The 17296-nt window shown below is 47.3% G+C and overlaps 1 protein-coding gene across 4 annotated transcripts in view; it reads left to right on the top strand.

Moving 5' to 3' along the window:
* The window catches only part of TSPAN15 (tetraspanin 15), a 52589-nt gene that overhangs the window by 16050 nt on the left and 19243 nt on the right, over positions 1 to 17296 (top strand). For all 4 annotated transcript variants that reach the window (XM_010820586.4, XM_010820587.4, XM_010820585.4 and 1 more), the window contains 2 exon segments: positions 13603 to 13788; positions 15050 to 15124. In XM_010820586.4, the coding sequence (XP_010818888.1) occupies positions 13603 to 13788; positions 15050 to 15124 (261 nt within the window).

Below are 17296 nucleotides of genomic sequence, written 5' to 3' on the forward strand. Positions count from 1 at the left end.
TTTCCACATGCTGCCATTGTCCATCTGAAAACAAATTACCATTAGATAGAACATCTATGCCGTCCATATCCAGATTTCCCTCCTTGTTTGCCAAATGTCTTTTGTAGTGAATATTTTACCCAATCTAGGTCCACATGTTTCGGCTGTCATATGTCTCTTTCATCTCCCCTAACCTAGACTCTCTTTACTGCTTTTGATTCCTTTGAAGCCTCCCAGGCCCTTGTTCTGTAGAACATCAGCATTCTGGATTTACTTTATGATCTCCTGGTAATTAGGTTCAGGTCATACATTTCAAACTGTGGTGCTGGAGAAGACTCTTGAGAGTCCCCTGGGTAGCAAGGAGATCAAACCAGTCAATCCTAAAGGAAATCAACCCTGAATATTCTTTGGAAGGACTGATGCTGAAGCTGAAGCTCCAATACTTTGGCTACCTGATATGAAGAGCTGACTCACTGGAAAAGACCCTGATGCTGGGAAAGATTAAGGGCAGGACAGGAAAGGAGCAACAGAAGATGAGATGGTTGGATGGCATCACTGACTCAATGGACATGAGTTTGAGCAAACTTCGGGAGATAGTGAAGGACAGGGAAGCCTAGTGTGCTGCAGTCCCTGGGGTCACAAAGAGTTGAACGTGACTTAGTGGCTGAACAACAGCAACATAAATTTCCCGTATGAGTGCTGCACAGGGTATGTGGGAGGTATAGGAGGTGTGATGCTCGGCCACTCAGCTGCTCTCCATGCCAGGCTGGACCCCCAGTTCTCTCCATTGCAAGCATGCATTTCCCCGTGATAACGAATGCCTAAGCTGTGGGTGACACCTGAGGCTGTGTGAATATTCTGTCTACCAAATAACTTTTGAAAGCAAATCTGAGCATGGGACTCCCTGCTTAAAATATGTCAGTGATCTTCCTTCAGAATATGTCCAGTCTGCCTGCTCCTTGCTACCTGCACATGCCCGTCCTGGTCCAGGCCACCATCACCAGCATCTAGGTTGCTGCAGTAGATTCCTGACCATTCCGATTCCGTATCTCCATCCCCCAGTTCTCAGCACAGCAGTTTCAGAGTAACTCATTTAAAAATCAAAGTCAGATCAGATCACTCCTCTGCAAACTTGGAGTGCCTTTCGCCCACTCAGAGCAAAAGTCAGAGTCCTCTCAATAGCTTCAAAGGTTCCGCCTGCTCTGCAACCCACACCGCTGCCCTCTCACCTCCTCCCCTCTGCTCTCCCCACCATCGGGCTGGAGCAGCTATTCTCTGAACACATGGGCACATTCCAAGGTCTTGGTATGTTCACCTGTGTATCTGTGTGGATGATAGAGAGCCCGCTACCCCTTCACGTCTTCACTCCAATATCACTCTCCCTGGCTGTGGTATTGAAAATGCCAGCCCCCTCCATCAGCCTTCCTGGCCTCCTTTCCTGTTTCTATCTTCATGGCCCTCATAACCAAGACATACCATTTATTTATTTATTTATTTATTTCTCCCCAACTGGAACATGAGCTCCCCCATAGCTGAGACTTTTGTGTTCGGTTGGTTAACTGCTGCTGCTGCTGCTAAGTTACTTCAGTCGTGTCCGACTCTGTGCGACCCCATAAACGGCAGCCCACCAGGCTCCGCCGTCCCTGGAATTCTCCAGGCAAGAACACTGGAGTGGGTTGCCATTTCCTTCTCCAGTGTATGAAAGTGAAAAGTGAAAGTGAAGTCGCTCAGTTGTGTCCGACAGGTAGCAACCCCATGCTTTATAGCCTACCAGGCTCCTCCGTCCATGGGATTTTCCAGGCAAGAGTACTGGCGTGGGGTGCCATTGCCTTCTCCGTAGCTGGGCCCAACTCCCCATCCTGTACCCCATTCCTTTTTTTTTTTTTTTAATGTGGAGCATTTTTAAAGTCTTTATTAAATTTGTTACAGTATTGCTTCTGTCTTATGTTTTGGTTTTTTTTGGCCATCAGGCATATGGGATCTTATCTCCTCAACCAGGGCTCGAGCCCACACCCCCACACCCCCTGCAGTGGAAGGTGAAGTCTTAACCACTGGACCACCAGGGAAGCCCTCCGCACCCTGTTCTTAACAGCTGCTCCCAGAGTGTGCTCCAGGAATCCTTGGTGGGTGGAGCCTTTTCAGGGGATCTGTGAAGTCAAAATCATTTTCGTGATAATACTAGGATGCTATTTGCTTTCCTGCTGTCATCCTCTCAGGATTGGGGGAATTTCAAGGACATATGATGGTGATGTGGCAGCAAATTGAGTGAGGAGCAGCTTCAAGAATCTACCAGCTCTTCTCATCAGCCAGATATTTACATTTGCAAAAATGTAAAGCCCATGCCACCCTTCCTCTTGCAATTTTTTGGGAAAATTTTTAACAAAAAATATGCTATTTATGTTAACATGTAAATCTATTATTGTTATTTCTAAATTAGTTAATAAATATTTAAAATAGGTCTTTTAATTTCTTATATAGTAAATGATCGATAGATATAATCCCCCAAAACAGAAACTCTAGGGTCCTCAGAAATTTTTAAGAGTAAAAATGAATCCTAAGACCAAAAACTTGGAGAATCACTGGCCTACACAACCTGTCAGTAAAGAGAGATCAAAGAAATGAATGAACTTTTTGGTTTAGGCTGAGAGACTTTGCCATGGTGGTCTGACTCCTGAGCTCTTCCCTGGCCTCCTCCATCTCCTGTCTGCCTCTTCTCAGTTCTAACTATGCTGACCTGCTTTCCTCGTGGCACCTTCATGGGCATCTAAAATTCCTTATCCATTTCAGAAATTCTTGCTTGTCCATTACATTCATCAAATGGAACTCAGTTCACACTCACCTCCCCCAGGAGACCTTCCTTGATCTCACTGGTATTGCCCTTGATTTAGTGTTTCCTCCTATCCAGCTCTTCTGCACACTCAGTTACCTCTCCCTCAGTGTTCCCCATTTCTGTTGCATTTGTTGGTATACAGATATGTCTTACCAGACTGAGCTTCTTGAGGGCAGAAACTAGATCTTACCTTTTTATGTCCAGTGCCTGGGACATACTAGGCACTTTCTAAAATATGTGTTGAATCAGTGAGTGATGCCTTGGAATTCAGAATTGGGACTCCCTTTCTTCTGATTTACCCTTGGACCAAAGTGCCTCTAAAGGGGGCATGGTTTCTGGCATCTGATTTGAGCCTTGAAATGTCAGAGTGACAGCAGTACTTCATCTTCACTCAGAAGAAACATTTATTGAGCACCTACTGGGTGCTGGGAACCTTTGCATGGTATCTTGTTTCAGGGGCACTGTGGTTCATTAGGCCATTGGGAACTGGCTTGGGCTCTAATCACTTTTCATATGGCTTCTGTGGAGATAACATGGTCTGGGAGCTAAGCTAAACTTTCTGTGGACTTCTGGGACTAATGCATTTGCATTATATATGCAGACTGTGAGGTTGTTGACGTCAAAGATGGTGTGGTAGGTGTGTTGCTGGGTCCTGCTACCACACCATGTATACAGTAGGTAGTAAATAGCTGGAATAATTTGTTCAATGGGCATAGTTAGTACTGGAAATAACAGTACAATGAGGGCTTCCCATTGGTGGTTTCATAGGTGATCATAAGTGGAGAGAGATCTCTATAGCTGGAGTGATCCAGGAAGTCTTCCCAGGGGAAGAGTCTTTGAGATGAACTTTGGAGGATGAGTGTTAGCCCCTTTCATTTTTGTTATTTCCAAAAACAGCTGGTCTCCTTTCCGTGGCTGCTGTGGGAGGCAGTGCCGGAGTCGTATGCCTTGATCAGGCTGGAGTGGGAAGGATATCTCTGTTCCCTGTAGGACCTACTCATGCAGAAGTGTGGCATCTCCTGGCCAGGTGGGAAAGCAAGGGCGGACCCATGCAGAAGGACTCAGTAGCGGAAAAGACTTTGGACCACCATGGTCTGCCGATGGCTGGGGTTCTTGCGAGGGCTGTCTGGGCATGGGTTTCCTGGAGCAATGAAGGGATCCTAGGGCTTGTGGCCAAACATCTCCCTTTTTGAGCAGGGAAATTGAGGCCCAGAGAGGGGAAGGACTTGCCCAAGGTCACATGGGATTAGTGACAGAATTGGGATTAAAGTTCAGGGCTCCCCTCTCATCCCCCTCCCCCACCCTCAGCGCTCCTTGTAATGTATGATGCTGCCTCTTTTTCCCTTTGACCTCTTTGGAGTCATAAGCCTTTGGAGTGAGGGACCTTTGGGTCCCCAGGGGTAAATCCTGTGCTGTCTCAGGGAAGAATGGGGATGCCTGGCCCAGTTCCTGGTGGGCAGGTGTGGATTCTGGGACCTGAACTGGAGGCCATTGTTGAGGACAAAGTCCACTTGTCACCTCTGTGAGCCTGTGGCTGCTTTTATTTTTTTTTTTTCCATTGGGTAGAACCATTTTTAGTGCGTATTCATGTATTTAATTAGCATTTACCGCAGCTCAGTTTTTCTTATGCATTCTGCTATGTACAGAATTTGGGACCTGGGAAGCTGCCAGTAAAAATCAGTAAAGCACACTGCCTTAAGGATTGACAAGTTGAGGATGGGGGAGTATAGAGAAACAATCATGTGAATAATAAATGATAATACACAGAAAAATCAGAAGTAGTCCTCAAAGGTAAAAATGACATAATAATACATGCTGATGTTAGCTTTCAGTTCAGTTCAGTTCAGTCTCTCAGTCGTGTCTGACTGTTTGCAATGAATCGCAATTGCCCATCATTAGCCAAGGAGTTGCCTCTGTGCAGTGGGTGTTAGGTCATTTCCCCAGCATCCATTCCCTTCTCCATTATCTCATATTTAATGTACAGTTTATAGGCAGATAAATACTTTCCAGGATTTGTAATCTCTTCTCTATGCTACAGCGATTGGTCCATTTGAGCAGGTCTGAGCCAATTAGTAATTCCTCTGCTTCAGGCATTGGTTTAGGAATGGAGTTGTTATTCGCATCTGGACAATGGGACCTGAGGGGTTTCCTAGAATGTCTGGAAATGTCTGAGTAAAGGGGAGACTTGGGCCCTCTTACTCACTCCTGCCAGCGGCCTGCAGCTATGAGCGAGGAGCCTGTGCCATCTGGGACAGAGGACAAAGGAATGGGAACCAGCAGTGGTTTGGCACAGAATGTACTCCTGAGTGTACTCCAGCAGGAGGCACTGTGCCTGGGCTGAGACCTGGGGAGATAATCACCCAGGTGCCATGGTAATACAGCGCCGGGAGGTGGGGTGTGACTTTCCTGGTGCTGACCTGTGGACAGTGGAGAGGAGGGGATCCAGAGAGGGCAGGGAAAAGAAAAACCAGGGAGAAGTGTCTGTTGGGTAGAGGTGACGTGTTCTTGGCTCTCCTTTGCCCCTTGGCTGTTTCTGTTTTCAGATTAACCAGATAAGTCTTGTTAGTATTATTTTTAAATGGAGGTTCCTCTGGGAAATCTGCTCTTATTCACTGTAATGAATTAGGGTTACCTGCCTCAGGTCTTGATAACATAAGACACCTATCTTTCTGAGCACCTCGATTCTCTTTTTAATGCGAGTTTTCAGGACTGTAAGTCATTTTATCCTGAAGCTTCAGAGTACTCTGGAGTGGGATCATTAGCTTCTTCTTTGGGTTTGTAGGCATCTAAAGCAATAGCATTTCTCAGATTCATTCCTCCGGTAGATCTGGCGGCTGGTCCCTGTGTTGGTGGAACGTCCAGTAGTGTGAAGTCAAACTCCTGTACAGGCTCAGCTCCAATGGACCTGCTCTCATTTCCCAGGAGGAAGTCACTGCCAGGCCTCTTGTTTCAGAATATTTTCCCTAGCTGTTTGTTATACCATTCCCCATCTGCCTGCCCCTGAACGCTTCTCAAAGAGAGTCCGGCCTCCATCAGATCTTAACTTCCAGTGCTTCATTTGTTTGTGATTAGACATTCCACTCTGCTCCTGCTGGGTTGAGTAGTTGGGGCTTGCAAACCTCCCAGTGTAGCTCTTTCACAGCCTGGAATGTGCTGCATGCTTGTAGGAGTCTTTTTATTATTATTATTATAGGAATGTGGAAGATCATTTAGAGAGAGAAAGTGACAAGGCAGACCTCCAAAAAAACTTCACAATACAGAGAACAGATATGTGTGTGGGTCTTTTATCTTTTTAATCTAATTTTTATTTTATATCAGAGTACAGTTGATTTACAGTGTTAGGTTAGTTTCAGGTGTACAGCAAAGTGATTCAGTGATATTCATTCTTTTTCAGATTCTTTTCCATTATAAGTCATTTAAAAATATTGACTAGAGTTCCCTGTGCTATAGTGGGTCCATGTTGATTATCTGTTTTACATATAGTAATGTGTATATGCAGGCTTCCCACAGACGCTTCTGGTAAAGAACCTTCCTGCCAATGCAGGAGACGTGAGAGACATAGGTTCGATTCCTGGGTCAGGAAGGTCCCCTGGAGGAGGGCATGGCAGCCCACTCCAGTGTCCAGATTCTCCAGTGCCTGGAGAATCCCATGGACAGAGGAGCCTGGTGGGCTGCGATCCATAGAGTTGCAAAGAGTTGGACATGACTGAAGTAATTTAGCACGTGCACACATGCACAAATGTGTGTATGTTAATCCCAGACTCCTAATTTATCATGCAGGACTGGGTGTTTGTAACTGTTGGTGACAGGAGGGTAGCAAAACAGGGTGTTATGTCCACTTTGCTTCTTAGAGAGAAGGCCATGTTTCCCACCCTGGGCCGAGCTGGAGAGAGAGGCAGGCCTGGGTAATACTTCAGGAAGTTTCTCCCCGAATCTGTCTAGACAGCTATGGGAAAGCTTGAGGGCGGTGGAGACCACTGTTGTTAGAGAGGTCATAATAAAGATGATATAAATAAAGAAGGAATAAACCATGCCTATGGGCAGGAAAACCTGGTAAAGGTGTCGATTTTCTCCGAAGGGATCTATAGATTCAATGTGATTCCAGTCAAACCTCAGGAGATGTTTTTCAAGGAAGTTGATAAGATGATTCTAATACATACGCAAGAGTCAAGGTCTAAGAATATCCAGGACGCTTCCGAAGAAGGCAGGAAGGAGGGGCGTGGGCTTGCAGATGCCACAGTGATATTATAAAACTGTAGTCACTACGGAAGGGAGGTTTGTTTAGAGACAGACTGACTGATGGGAGAGACTGGGAGCCAGAAAGAGACCTAGGCATGTGTAGAACCTCAGTGTAAGACAGCAGAGTTGTAGCAGATCCATGGGGACAGGAGGACTAGTTAGTAAGTGGTACCTGTTACATTCTAAACAAAAGCAGATTGTCAGAAAATGTCATGGACCAAGGGTTGCAGTTAAGCAAGTTCTCTGCATGGATGTCAAGTTTTTTTTTGTTTTGTTTTGTGTTTTAAGAAGAAGTTCAGGGTCAAGGCAGAGTTGACAGCAGAGTATCGGTGACAAAGACCAGGGGCCGGCTCTTTTGCTGGCAGTAGCAGTCTGCTGCTGCTTCCTCCAGGGCTGGCTTTGCCTTGGGCTTGAGAGGAACCCTATTCCTCCCGCACAGACTGCCTGAATTTAGCGCTGGGGCCTGGTCAATGGCACCAAGTCCAGGGCCCCAGAGCTTAGAATACTGCCCTGTCATTCTGGAGGTGGGTCTGGCACCCTCCTGGGAGACAGAATGAGCCCTAGATCAGTTTGGGTTGGGAGCTCTGGATCTGGTCTGTCCTGCTTTTTGTAGTGCAAAGAGAAGTGGGGTGGCAGGAGCTGAGCTTTCTTGGGGAAAGTGAGAGAAGAGATTGCTTTCTCTTGGATGCAAGTCAGTGAATATAAGCTTCCTAGTGGTAGGATGATTAGGGCACATGACTCTTAGATAAGGATAGTCTCTACATCAGAAAGGAGCAAGGCAGGAATGTTAAGGGGCAGCATCCAAGGAGAACTGCTCTGGAGCTGTGCTGTCCAGCACAGTGACCACCAGCTACCCCTGTCACATCTAAACTGTCTTAAATGAAGTAAAATGAAAAACCTGGGCTTTGCTGGTGACTCAGTGGTAAAGAATCTGCCTGCCAATGCAGGAGACACAGGTTTAGTCCCTGGGTTGGGAAGATCTCCTGGAGAAGGAAATGGCAATCCACTCCAGTATTCTTGCCTGAAAAATCTCATGAACGGAGGAGGCTGGGAGGTCACAAAAGAGCTGGACATGACTTAGCAACTAAACAATAACAACAAAATGAAAAATTCAGCTTTCCGGGCACACAAGCCATGTTTCAAGAGCTTGCTAGTTCCATATGGCTAGTGACTAACCACACTGGATGTTACCATCATCATAGAAGATTCTTTTGGGAGCACTGCTCTGCTACCGGCACCTTTGTATTTTGCAGAGACATTTGGGACCCATTCTCTCCCAGATCAAAGTGAAAGGCCCGTCTGGTAGATTTAGTGGCAGGCAGACAAGTTTTGGCTGTGCATGCTGACTCCGCCGCTTATAAGCTCTGTGTCACTTAACCTCACTGAGTCTGGTCTTTAAATGCAATTAGCTGTTTTTTAGACGTGCCAGGGTGTGTGACAGTCAGGGAGATGCTGGTATGGCACTTTGCAGGATGCTGGTGCCGTGTAATCACTCTGTACATGGCAGCGGGCATTACTATTTTACAAGTGAAAAGTGAGGCTCAGAGAGGCAAAGTGACATGGCCAAGCCGCTAAACTAATGCATAAAGGCCCAGAATGCCAACTCCCATCTCCTATCTCACCTCCATCCAGCCCCAGTCTGTGCAGGAGAGATGCTGGTAGAATGTGCTGAGCAGGAGCACACTCCTGCAGGGTGGGCTCAGCCCTGGACCAGGCAGGATCAGTCTGGGACCAAAGGGCTGGTGGGTATGAGGTCCAGGGCTTCCTGGCTGGATACAGGGGCCCTGCTAGCCCCACCTTATTTAAAATCTCTCTCAGGCCTTGGAGTTTATTCTTTTAAGCTCAAACCTCAGAAAAGTGCTTTGTTTGGGCCATATAGAGCCTTGCAGCCTTTGCGTGCCCCTTAGGTTGCTCCAATGTGGAGCAGTTATTGGAGGCTTCAAGAAAACACTGGCTCCTCCAGGAAGCTCATCCTGATTTTCTGACATTTCCTTTCGCCCCCTTAGTTTTGTTCAAATTCCCAGAGTCTTCCCCATGGGAGAGATTCAGCATGCTTCCCCTAGATCTGAGGTTCTTCCTCTTTTGGTGTGTGCCAGGAACACTTCAGTTGGAGGATAATGATAGTAAAGGTTGACTCTTTTCTCCATCCCCAGTTCAGAGATCCCTGAATCCCATCCATCAGACCATAGAGATCATTTCAAGACTCTCAACCTGTCTTCCCCCAGACTTAGCCCATGAATAGTCTTGTGACCCCTTGTGACCCTCAGGGTCTGGGACACAATAGGTGCCTGGCATGTGCCTTTGGGGGTAAAGATAGGCCTTGTGGGTCCCCTCTGAGTGCAGACCTGCCCCGGCTGGGGGTGAGCCAGCCGGAACCAGATGCTTCCTGAAGGAGGAGGCAGTGCAGGTGCTGGAAGGCCTCACATGCTTGCCAGCAGCAGCACGAAGCTGGGCCTCAGCTTGCAGAGGAGGAAGACGGTTCCCAGGCTGCAGGGCTCAGAGGGGACTTCAGGCCTGGTTCACAGTGGGCAACAGGCTCCCAAGCAGCCTTTTGAAGATGCCACGTGACTTGTGGCAAAATCTGGGGCTCTTAGCCTGGCCCATGGACTGCCAGCAGCATGTTCTTTCCTTCTCTGGCCCCAAATGGGCATGGCCGTGTGCCCCTCACCCCCAGCCAAGTTTAGCTGAAGCTGTCCTGCTTGACAAATGGGCCATTTGCTTCCTGTGCTGGAGCTGAGTGGCTGGGTGCCCAAAGAGAGACTATAATTAGCAGAGAAAAGGGGATGGGATTGCACACTAGCATTGACAGTTAATTTTATACTCACAGGGAAACATAAACTGATGTTCTCGGAGATGTAAATATCATTTGGAAATCATGAAGTTCCTGGGAAGGGTATGTCAGCCTCTCCCCATGCCTGCTGCTCCTGGAACCCTTGAAGAAGGAGCCTAGATCTGCTTGTGCTGTGTCTGGCGCCACCTCAGGGGCTACCCGGTGGCTTCTGGAAGGACTGAGGTGGCAGCACCCCTGGCTGGACCGGGAGAGATGAGCCTGTGATGGCTCAGCACACAGTGGTGCCGGAGTCCAGAGGTTTGGGTCTGCATTTGCTGCGGTAGCTTTCTATGGCTTTAGTGGTCTGGAAATGTTGCAAGGCTGACTCGCAAGGAAAATGTGATCTTTTGTAACAGGAGGGAGATCAGACCAAAGAAAGTTTTGTTTCCTGCCAGGAAGGCCGTTCTGGAGTGGGTCCCGAGGCTCTGGGGAGCTTATAAAAATAGAAGAAGCCACTGACTGCTTTTACAAAGAGGGCTAGGGTCAATTCTGCTCAGAATGCAGGCCTACAACAGCTTGGTGTTTTGGGGGTGGTTTCCAAAGCAGAGTACCTGAACCCAGAAGCATAGCATCAGATGGGAAGCAGGGAGGGCGGGCAGCCTAGGATGGTGGTTAGATGTCCATCCTGCCCAAGAAGAGCTTTTATATCTAAACAAACATACAAAAAAACTGAAACACATAAGTCTCAAAAGTATGTGGAATCAATCCTGAAAATATTAAGGTGTTATCTTGTTGGTTCAGTGACAACATGCAAATTACAATTTTCACCAAGATAGAGGATGAAACACCACTTCTGTTGCCCGAAGCACACTGCGTCCTTGCATATTGATTGCACGCCCTGCCGGGGCTCTGATCATGTGGGGTTCTTCTTTAACTGTCAACCCTGGCTCTAGGGCTGAAGGATCTCTGGGGTTCTGTGTCTGGTTCAGGGTTAGAGTTGAGTAATTCCTTGTAGGTGCACTAATAAGGAAGGGGAGGATTTGGCTCTCTAAAACTGCTTGCCCTTGTTCTCAGAGGACCCGCAGAGCTTAGGCTGGCCTTGAACAATGATTTCACCATGTCCTGGGTTTTGGAGCATGAACTGACCAAATAACTTTGGTTAATATTTTTCTATCAAAAGTAGATTTTATTTCTTGTGGTCCTCATTTTCCTATAGAGGGCCTTGTGTGTGTGTGTGTGTGTCCTAACTTTTTAAATTTAAATTTAAAAATTTACCCAACTGAGTGATTTGGATGACATCATTTCACTCATGGTTTTCCCGACATGGCCAAGTTCACGGCCAAGTTCGTCAATGCCTTTAGCACCTCTTGGCCTGTGTGTGCTGGGAAGGCATTCCTTTTAGACCTGGGGAGTAGGTATCAGTAATCCCAGATTATCCTTTCAAACTAAGGGGAATGGGACTTAGCAGTGACAGAGCAGAGCCCTGGACTGGAGGAGATGGCTTCCCGGTAACCCTCTGTTACCCAATGTTTCCAAATAAGCTTGGTCTGTTTGACTTTTGGCATCCTTGCCACTTGCAGAGTTTAGGGGAAGCAAGCACTTCCCTTTACCCAGAACAGTCTTGGCGCTCTTTAGAAGGCCGTTGAGGAGATCTACTCTGAGGGCACATTGTATAATAGCCATTTTAAGGTGGAGGTAGACCAGGAGTAACTGGAGGAGCCACCACCTCCTTGGTGTTCAGGATGTTGACTCTAGGGTAGCTGTGCTCATGGCATATCTTGTCTATGTCTTGTCTGTATTATCCCTCATTTCCTTTACTTAGACCTTTACTGACAGCACCATGGCTTCTGACTCCTCCCCCACACTGCCTCCCTCTCTGTAGAGAGGTCCAGTGTATCTGCTCTTGGGAATGTGTGGCCTGGAATGCCAGAATCACTGGACAGACAGAATGCTAGGTAGACAGCGTTGAACTCAAACCCAAGCGGGGATCTATTGGGAAGCCTGGCTTGCATCTGTCCAACAGACATTGATTGTAAATGCCTGTTGTGCTTCCTGAATGTCAGGGCTGTTCTGGTGCTGGGGATGCCTTAAACAGTTGAAAAATTCCTCCTAGCATGGAGCTTATGTTCTTGTGGGGAAGACAAACAGTTAAAAAAGAAAACAAAAAATGTAGAATGTTTAATACTTGTCAGTGCAAAGGAAAAATAAATCAGGAAATTGGGATTGAGAGTTTCAGGGAGAGAATTTTCTGTGTTTAAACAAGAGGACCCCAAAGGCCTCACTGAGCAGGTGAGAAGTGAGCAAAGATGAGAAGGAGGTGAGGGAGGGAGCCATAGTGCCATTTGGAGATCAGGAGAAAGAGCATTCCAGGCAGTGGGAACAGCCTGTGCAAAGGCCCTGAGCTGGCAGACTCCGTGTGTTTGGCCGGCAGTGAGGGGCCCAGTGGAGTTAAAGCAGAGTGAGGAAGTGGAGGGGAGTGAGAAGTGAGCTCATACAGGCTGTCTGGACTGTGATGGGCTTGTGGCTTTTACTCTCAGGGCACAGGGAACCAGCTTGTCCTGATTAGATCTTGCTTGGTCACTCTGGTAGGAAGAACAGGCTGAAGGGGGCCAGTTAGAACACTATTGTGAATCTCAGGGTGATGGGGCAATGCAGTCCCAGACATGTCTGAGGGTTTGGGGTGACATCCGCCGATAGGGCTCCCTGAAGATTTAGTATGAGACTTTTCCAGCTGAGAGCAGGAAGGGGTCCTCCAAGAACTTTTTTGCCTCATTTTTCCTGATGGGGAGTTACAGTGGTCACCTTTCCACTGTTAGGAAAATTGATGATGAGGAATTTGACTTAAAAATCTCTTCAAAATCTCTCCTGCTCCAACTTTCAGTTTTCCTGATGATCATTCTGAAGATAAATCCCGCGTGTATGGTGCTGAGTGCAATGCCCGTCCCCCTGAGCAGGTCTGAAATTTCCTTCAGTGTTCTGCCTGTGTAATACACACCCCAGGGCCGCATGCTTTCAGGCTCATAGTGTTTCCACTGTCCTTACCTCACTAAAGCCCTGCAAAAACCCTTGGGTGAACAGGGCAGAAATGATAGTCTTCATACCCATTTTTCAGATGAGAACACAGACTCGTGTGGTCCAGTGCTCGTCCAAAGCCCAGGGTTAGCAAGTGGCAGAGCTGGGGCTGCGGCCCAGGTTCTCTGATCCTCTAGCCAGTGGCATTTCCCCTGACTCACCAGTACTTCCCACCAAAGCAGCATTTCCAAATAGGGTCTGTGTTAATTTACTAGGGCTGCCATAATAGAGTACCACAGACTGGGCAGCTTAAGCAACAGAGGTTTATTGCCTCTCAGTTCTGGAGGCTGGATGTCCAAGATGAAGGTGTGGGCAGAGTTGGTTTTCTCTGAGCCCCTCTCTGGCTTTGCCAATGTCTGTCTTCTCTATGCATTTTAACAAGGTCTTCTCTCTGTGTGTCCGTGTCCTAATCTCCTCTTAGAAGGACAACATTCATAGTGGATTCAACCTGAGTTGTAAGACCTCATTTTAACTTCATTACCTCTTTTAAGCCTCAGTTTCCGAGTACAGTCCCATTCTGAGGTTCTGGGGGTTAGGACTTCAGCTTGTGAATTTTGGGAACACAGTTCAGCCCATAACAGGTGGCTGCACATCCGGTGACCTGGGGTGACCCCTCCAACGGCAGGCACCAGAACCCTCCCTTGAATCCTTTGTAGGAGAATCAAGCAACTGCAGTCCTTCTCCTCTCTCACTCCTTGTTTTCTTGCTGCAGTTGATCGGGGGCCTGGTCCTGTCTGTGGGGATCTATGCAGAGGTCGAGAGGCAGAAATACAAAACCCTGGAAAGCGCCTTTCTGGCCCCAGCCATCATCCTCATCCTCCTGGGGGTCGTCATGTTCATCGTGTCCTTCATCGGCGTCCTGGCTTCCCTCCGCGACAACCTGTGTCTCCTCCAAGCGGTGAGTCAGCCCCAGGCACCCATCAACTGGTGGTACTTGGGGTGTGATCCTTGGTGTCCCTGGGAGAGCTGGGAGACCACCCCTGAGCCCTCGGGCAGCCCAGTTAATCAGTCCTTGCCTCAAACCAGCTCGACTGGAGGGTTTCATGGGTCAGCCTGTCCATATTGGCCCAAGAGGGCTCAGCCTCCTCCACTTCTGCTTAGAAAGGCTGATTCAAAGACTGTTCTTAAACCCCATGTTAGTCTGGACTGTCTGTTGGAAGTGGGAGAAGGTACTCTCAGATGAGAGCAAGCAAAACCAAGAAAAGTTGTTGGTGGTGAGTCATTAGCTCATGTAACCAGCAAGCCCACCCTAGGTCCAGGGGTTTAGCTGATGCCCTTGGGCTGTCTCTCTTGCTGCCTCCCAGAGGATGCCAGGTGCTGTCCTCAGGTTCAATTTGCGATGGTCACCAGCAGCCTTAGGCCAACAGTCCTTATAGCTCAGGGTCCTGGGAGTCTTTCCTGGTAACTCTGGCCAAGATCCTAGGACTTTGATGGGACTGCTTGGCCAAGTGCCTGCCCTGGAGTCAGGGGTGGGGTCAGCCTCTCTGCCCCCTTACTGTGGGGTGAGGGATGGCTTCTCAACACAGGGGGTGCCAGATAGGATATCTATTTACTGTGCACCCACATGTGTGTTTGACCTCATAGTTCCCCTTACCCGGGAAGCCCCTAAAAGCCCCTATGAGTGTGGTCTCAGTGATGTTCCCTGAGGCTGGAAGTTGTTGACATTAGTTTGGACAATGCTTGTTTCTGTGCTAAAGAGTGATATATGTACTCAGCCTGAGATGTCCCCTCATCTGCCCTTGGGGTCTGGGAAGTCACTTTGCAGGGGCTTTGCTGGCAGAGCTGGAAATGCTGCTCTAACCTGCCTGTCAAGACAGGTCTGTCCCCTCTGGGTCAGCCAGAGGAGGACCAGTGGCTGCTCAAGGTGTGGGGTTGGGGGAGGGGATTGTGTTTTTTCACCCAGACCCCACTGAGGACTTCTGGGACAAACCTCGATGACAGTCTGGCTGGGACAGCTGAGTCACTCTTCCTGATCACAGGCTCCAGCGCCGGGCTTTCCCGGGAATGTCTGTCCACATCCTGTGTCCTCACAGGAGGAAGGGGTGAAGGCCCAGGAGCCCTTAAGAGCTCTGAGAAGATGATTTCCTTACTGTGCTTGACCTTGGAGCGGATGGCATTCCCCTTCCACTCCCGGTGACTCACTGAGCTTTGTTTTTCAGTTCATGTACATCCTTGGGATTTGCCTCATAATTGAGCTCATTGGTGGCGTGGTGGCCTTGATCTTCCGGAACCAGGTGGGCCTCTGGCACATTTATCAGTCCCGTGTATGCTGAGCACCCGCTCTATGTGCGCCCTGGGTTGCAAACTGGGAGTGCAGCGGAGAGTGGGCCGGATAATCCCTCCTGTGTCTACTGGGCTGAGGAGACAGGCACTGAACAGGTAGACCAGAAAACAAGAGAACAAAACAGGCTGATGGCAGAGCGCCTGGGGTGGAGGTGGGGAGGACGCTGATGAAAAGGAGCCAACCTGCTGAGGCTCAGGGGTCCAGGCAGAGGGAACCACTGAGGCAGAAGGGAGCTTGGTAGGTTTGTGCACAGTGTGGAGGCTGCTTGGCTGAAGGTGAGGGATGGGAAGTGGATAGAAGGTGAAGCTGGAAGGACTGGCCAGGGCAGATCATGTAAGGCCTTGGAATTTTTTTAAAAGGCAGTGGGAGCCTGTGGAGAGTTTTATGCTGGGAAGCGATGTGATCTGATTCACATTTTACTTGTTGCTTAATGGAGAGTGGACAGTAGGGAAACTCGCTGTGTGTGAGCCTTAACCACAGGCATGTCTTAGCCTTGGGATCCAAGGGTCTTCTTCCTGTTTCATGAGTCCCAGGAGAGGGGAGGGGAGATTCCCATCATATTGATGGAGTCACTGAGGCACAGAGAGGTTAAGAAGCCCTCCTAAGAGTACATAGCAAGAGGGAGGCAGCTCAGGGATGCTTTCCAATTTCTTTTCATTTCTTTTTTCCTCCACTGCCCCAGCTTTACTGAGGAATAATTGACAAATAAAATTATGTTTAAACTCTACAATGTGATGATTTGATATATGCATGCATTGTGAAAGGATTGCCATAATCAAGTTAATAATACATCCATCACCTTGAATAGTTAACTTTGGGGGAGGGGGTAAGATCTTAATCTTTAAGATCTATTCTCTAAGCAGATTGCAAATATATAATACTGTATTATTAACTATAGTCACCATACTGTTCATTAGATCCTCAGAACTTATTCATCTTGTAACTGAAAATTTATACCATTGACCAACATCTTCCTGTTTCCCCCACCTCCTGTCCCCTGACAACCACTTTTCTGCTCTCTGGTTCTGTGAGTTTGACTCTTTTTTAGATTTCAAATATAAGTGGCCCCACATAGGAAGTGTTTGTCTTTCTGTCTCTGACTTATTTCTCTTAGCATAATACCCTCAAGATTTACCCATGTTGTTCTAAGTGGCAGGTTTTCCTTATTTTTTATGGATGAATAATATTCCATTATATATATACATCCTGTATACACAAACAATGGAATATCTGTATCTATCTCACATCTTGATCCATTCATCTGGCAAACAGACCGGTTGTTTCCATATCTTGGCAATTGTGAGTAATGTTGGGATGAACGTGAGAGCTCTTTTCATGGCAGATGACTCTTTGAGATAGTAATTTCATTTCCCACGAGTGGGATTGTACCACATATGGTAGTTCTATTTTTAATTTTTTGAGAAAGCATCATACAGTTTTCCATAGTGATTGTACCAATTTTACACTCCCAGCAACAGTGCACAAAGGTGCCCTTTTCACCTCACCCACATTTATCTCCTGTTTTTTGATAATAGACATTCTAATAGGAGTGAGATTATATCTCATTGTGGCTTTAGTTTGCATTTCCCTGATGTTTAGAGATGTTGAGCATTTTTTCATATATCTGTTGGTCATTTGTATGTCTTCTTTGAAAAACTATTCAGGTCCTCTGCCCATTTTTTAATCAAATTACAGCTGAACAACATGGATTTGAACAGTGTATATCCACTTATACACAGATATTTTTCAATAAATATAGTACCTGTATTTTCATTTTACAGATCTTTAAATCAACTAAGTGTGAGAAATGTGTTCAGTTTACAGAACTTTAAATTAACTAAGTGTAAGAAAAGTTTATGTTCAGTTAGAGATCACAATAAGTGGAGTCAAAAGGACTAGGGTTTGAGTCCTGATTGTATTTAAACTGTTTTAGCTTCCTGCCCTTCAGTGAGTTATTTATCAGTTCCTTTGTTTAGAGGCAGAGATAGCAGTATGCAGATGCTCAACTGTATTGGGGGTTGGCATCCCAATCCCTGCATTGTTCAAAGGTCAACTGTATTTTTTTTGCTATTTTGCAACTGTAGGGGTTCCATATATATTTTGGGTATTAACCCCTTTTCAG

This window comes from Bos taurus, chromosome 28 (genome assembly GCF_002263795.3).
Source record: "Bos taurus isolate L1 Dominette 01449 registration number 42190680 breed Hereford chromosome 28, ARS-UCD2.0, whole genome shotgun sequence".
NCBI classification, from domain to species: Eukaryota; Metazoa; Chordata; class Mammalia; order Artiodactyla; family Bovidae; genus Bos; species Bos taurus.